The 3,025-nt window shown below is 58.0% G+C and overlaps 1 protein-coding gene across 1 annotated transcript; it reads left to right on the forward strand.

Annotated features, from left to right (window-relative positions):
- Positions 1–534: 534 nt before the first annotated feature.
- Positions 535–2,084, forward strand: Foxi2 (forkhead box I2). Its single transcript, XM_075974881.1, has 2 exons — positions 535–1,039; positions 1,651–2,084. Exons 1-2 carry the CDS (start codon positions 535–537, stop codon positions 2,082–2,084), a joined length of 939 nt encoding a protein of 312 aa, XP_075830996.1.
- The last annotated feature ends 941 nt before the right edge of the window (positions 2,085–3,025 follow it).

The raw sequence follows: 3,025 nt of genomic DNA on the forward strand, positions 1-3,025 counted from the left end.
CAGGTTTCTAGAAACTCTTTCCGATATCCACACCTCTTCTTCAGGCTCACTCCCTATCATTCCCAAGGTCCTCACTGGGAACTTTAGAGTGTCAACAGCTCTCAATTCTGGCCTGAGGTAGAGCTAAGGTCCCAGACATACAAAGGGACCGATGCCTGGAGAGGAGTTCCCTAGCCTAACCCTAGGAGCTAGGATCTGAGAATCCTGGGTCCTCGTCCTTGGGACTACTGCAAGCCAGAAATAACTCTGAGCCCAAAGGGACCTAGGTGCCCTGGAAGAGTTACAGGGACAACACCTCTTGGTGTCCCAGGGCGGGGCAGAAAACTGACCCGAGGGCGGAGACATGGTTTAGCTTCACCAAGGACGGCAGGGGAGGAGACTCACTACCTTTGATACTCTCCCCCATGCTTCCCAAGCTCCAATGCCATTTAAAGGACCTAGGGCAGGAGGGTGGGGTAGCATCATTGGGAGAATGGAGCGCCCATGAACTTCGGTGCGGAGCCACCTGCACCGGCACAGGCCGGAGAGCTGAACATGGCTGGGTTTTGTGATAGCCTGGGTTCTTGCTCGGTGTCGCATGGTCTGACTCGCGCGGCAGTCGCTCATTCCCCGGGCTACAGTCGCGGGGATCTGGGCTCCGGTCGGCGCCTGTGGATGAACTCGGCTTCGCTTAGCCCCGCGTCCTACGCAGGGGGACCGGGACCGGCTCCACCCTACGCTGCAGCTGCCTTGGCTGCCCCGGGCTCGCTCCTCGGTGCGGCAGGCGGCCTGGCGGGCCCCGATCTCGCGTGGCTGAGCCTGTCGGGGCAGCAGGAGCTGCTGAGGCTAGTACGGCCACCCTACTCCTACTCGGCGCTCATCGCCATGGCCATCCAGAGCGCACCACTGCGCAAGCTGACGCTCAGCCAGATCTATCAGTACGTGGCCAGCAATTTCCCCTTCTACAAGCGCAGCAAGGCTGGCTGGCAGAACTCCATCCGCCACAACCTGTCCCTCAATGACTGTTTCAAGAAGGTGCCCCGAGATGAGAACGACCCAGGTAACCGGCAGCATGCGCGCCCCGTCCAGTACCCGTGTTACAGGCGGCTGGTGGGGTGACTAGGGTGGAAGCGACCCTGGGCTACCCACCATTGCACAGATGAGATAACTTCCGTTGTGTGAAATGGGGAAAGACGTTTTTAGGCTTCAGCTTCCAATCTAGCGCCTTCAGGGTTCTGCGCATCTGCTTGAAGCCTAGAAAGCTAGTCAGCTGGGTGATCTTGGGAATTTAACATCTCTGGGCCTCGATATACCTCCCTGTAAAATGGGGGAAATAGTGATTACCTTTAAAAAAAACTGGGACAGGTTTGGGTGGGGGCGGATGATCAGCCTCTGAAGAGTGTCGAACCCTACCCAGAGGCCAGGTGTGGTCAGACAATTCAGATTCCCTTGGGTCATCTCTCCAGCCTCCAACCTGATGTACTTGAGTATTCCCTCAAGGGTCCGTGGCTGGGTCCTTGTGGAGCACCCATATTCTTGCAGTATGACTATAAAGGCCCATTCCTGACACAAAGTACCTCCTCAGGGCTTGGGACGAGGAGGGTTCAGGGCCATCTCCATGGGGGGTTAGTGGGGTCAACCCCGGGCTTTCTGAACCTCCCTCCTCCACAGGTAAAGGCAATTACTGGACGCTGGACCCAAACTGTGAGAAGATGTTCGATAATGGGAACTTCCGAAGGAAGAGGAGGCGGAGAGGAGAGACGAGTGGGGCCACTGCACCTGGAGCCAGCAGCCCAGAGGGAGCCACACTGGAGCCCCGTGGCTCAGCTTCCCAAGACACGCAGACCTCTCGGTCCCCGCCTGCATCCGAGGCTGCCCCATGCCTCTCGGGGTTCACCACCGCGGTGGGAGCTTTGGCTGGCAGCCTAGGCACCCTCCCTGAGGGCCTGGTCCGTGACTTTTCTTTCCGAAGGCCACCAACAGCGGCTGCCCACGGTCCCCAGATCCCCAACACCGCGCATGGCTTTGCCCCTGGCCATCAGATGGTGGCTACCGGCTTTAGGGTGGGTCATCTCGTCTACAGCCGGGAAGGGACTGACGTTTGAAGGAAGGCTGGAGACTGGCCAGGTGCTCTGTTCGGATATAGAGCTCAGTCCCTGAATCAATCCCTCCTGGGGGCGCCACAGGAAATGGCCGTGCTCCTGTGGGGAGCAGAACTGAGGCAGGTGCAGCTTGCTGTGAACCCCTCACCCAGAGCGCTAGACACTCTTGGGCTTCCAGGTCTCTGCGGGTAGATCCAGCCCTGGGCTCTCTCACTACAGAGGGGTGACGAGTTGGCTCTCTGCTCCAGCCTTTCCTAAAGAAGCCTGGAAGTCTCCAGTCTCCGGAGAGATGTTTTGGAGCTGATCAGAGGAGGGGAGGAAGCTAGGCTACAAGAGCATCTAGGGGACATCTGTAACTGACTTCCATCCCTGATCCAGCTGTTTTAGGGCAGTCAGAGAATAGGGTGGGGGTGGGAGCCCCGACATGAGGACAGGCCTTCCACCCACCCACAAGAGACTGCCCGCTGAGGGGAGTCAGGACTCTTGGGCTTAGCATACATAGAAAGAGGGACTTTCCAGATTTGGGCGGTTGGGAAGAGCTAACGCAGCAGAAAGGAGTCCCTGGGGACAGCAGCTCCCTCCCCTGTCACTCTGCTCCTGGCATTATTAGTGTCCCCATAGAACCTCACTGTCCCCAGACCTCAGGCCGGGTGCCTGGTGCCTAGGAATCCTTGAACCGCTTGGGTTTGTCTTACCTCCACACTTTCACTAAAGCTGGGTGGCCACACCTGTTTGGTTTCCCTCTGCTCCTGCCTCCTCCCCTCCAGGGGCTGCCTCCAGACCAGCAGAATCCCGAGGACTACCTCCCTTTTGAACTGCACTCCCTGGTCTCCCTCCTACTTCTATTTACAGTGGCAGGCAAGGAGCTCAATTAAGAAATGGAATTTGGACCTCTGTGCTTTCTAGAGACCCTGGAGGTCCCAGCTGGCTGTCGTGAGTCTCTG

Source organism: Microtus pennsylvanicus, chromosome 5, assembly GCF_037038515.1.
Source record: "Microtus pennsylvanicus isolate mMicPen1 chromosome 5, mMicPen1.hap1, whole genome shotgun sequence".
Taxonomy (NCBI): Eukaryota; Metazoa; Chordata; class Mammalia; order Rodentia; family Cricetidae; genus Microtus; species Microtus pennsylvanicus.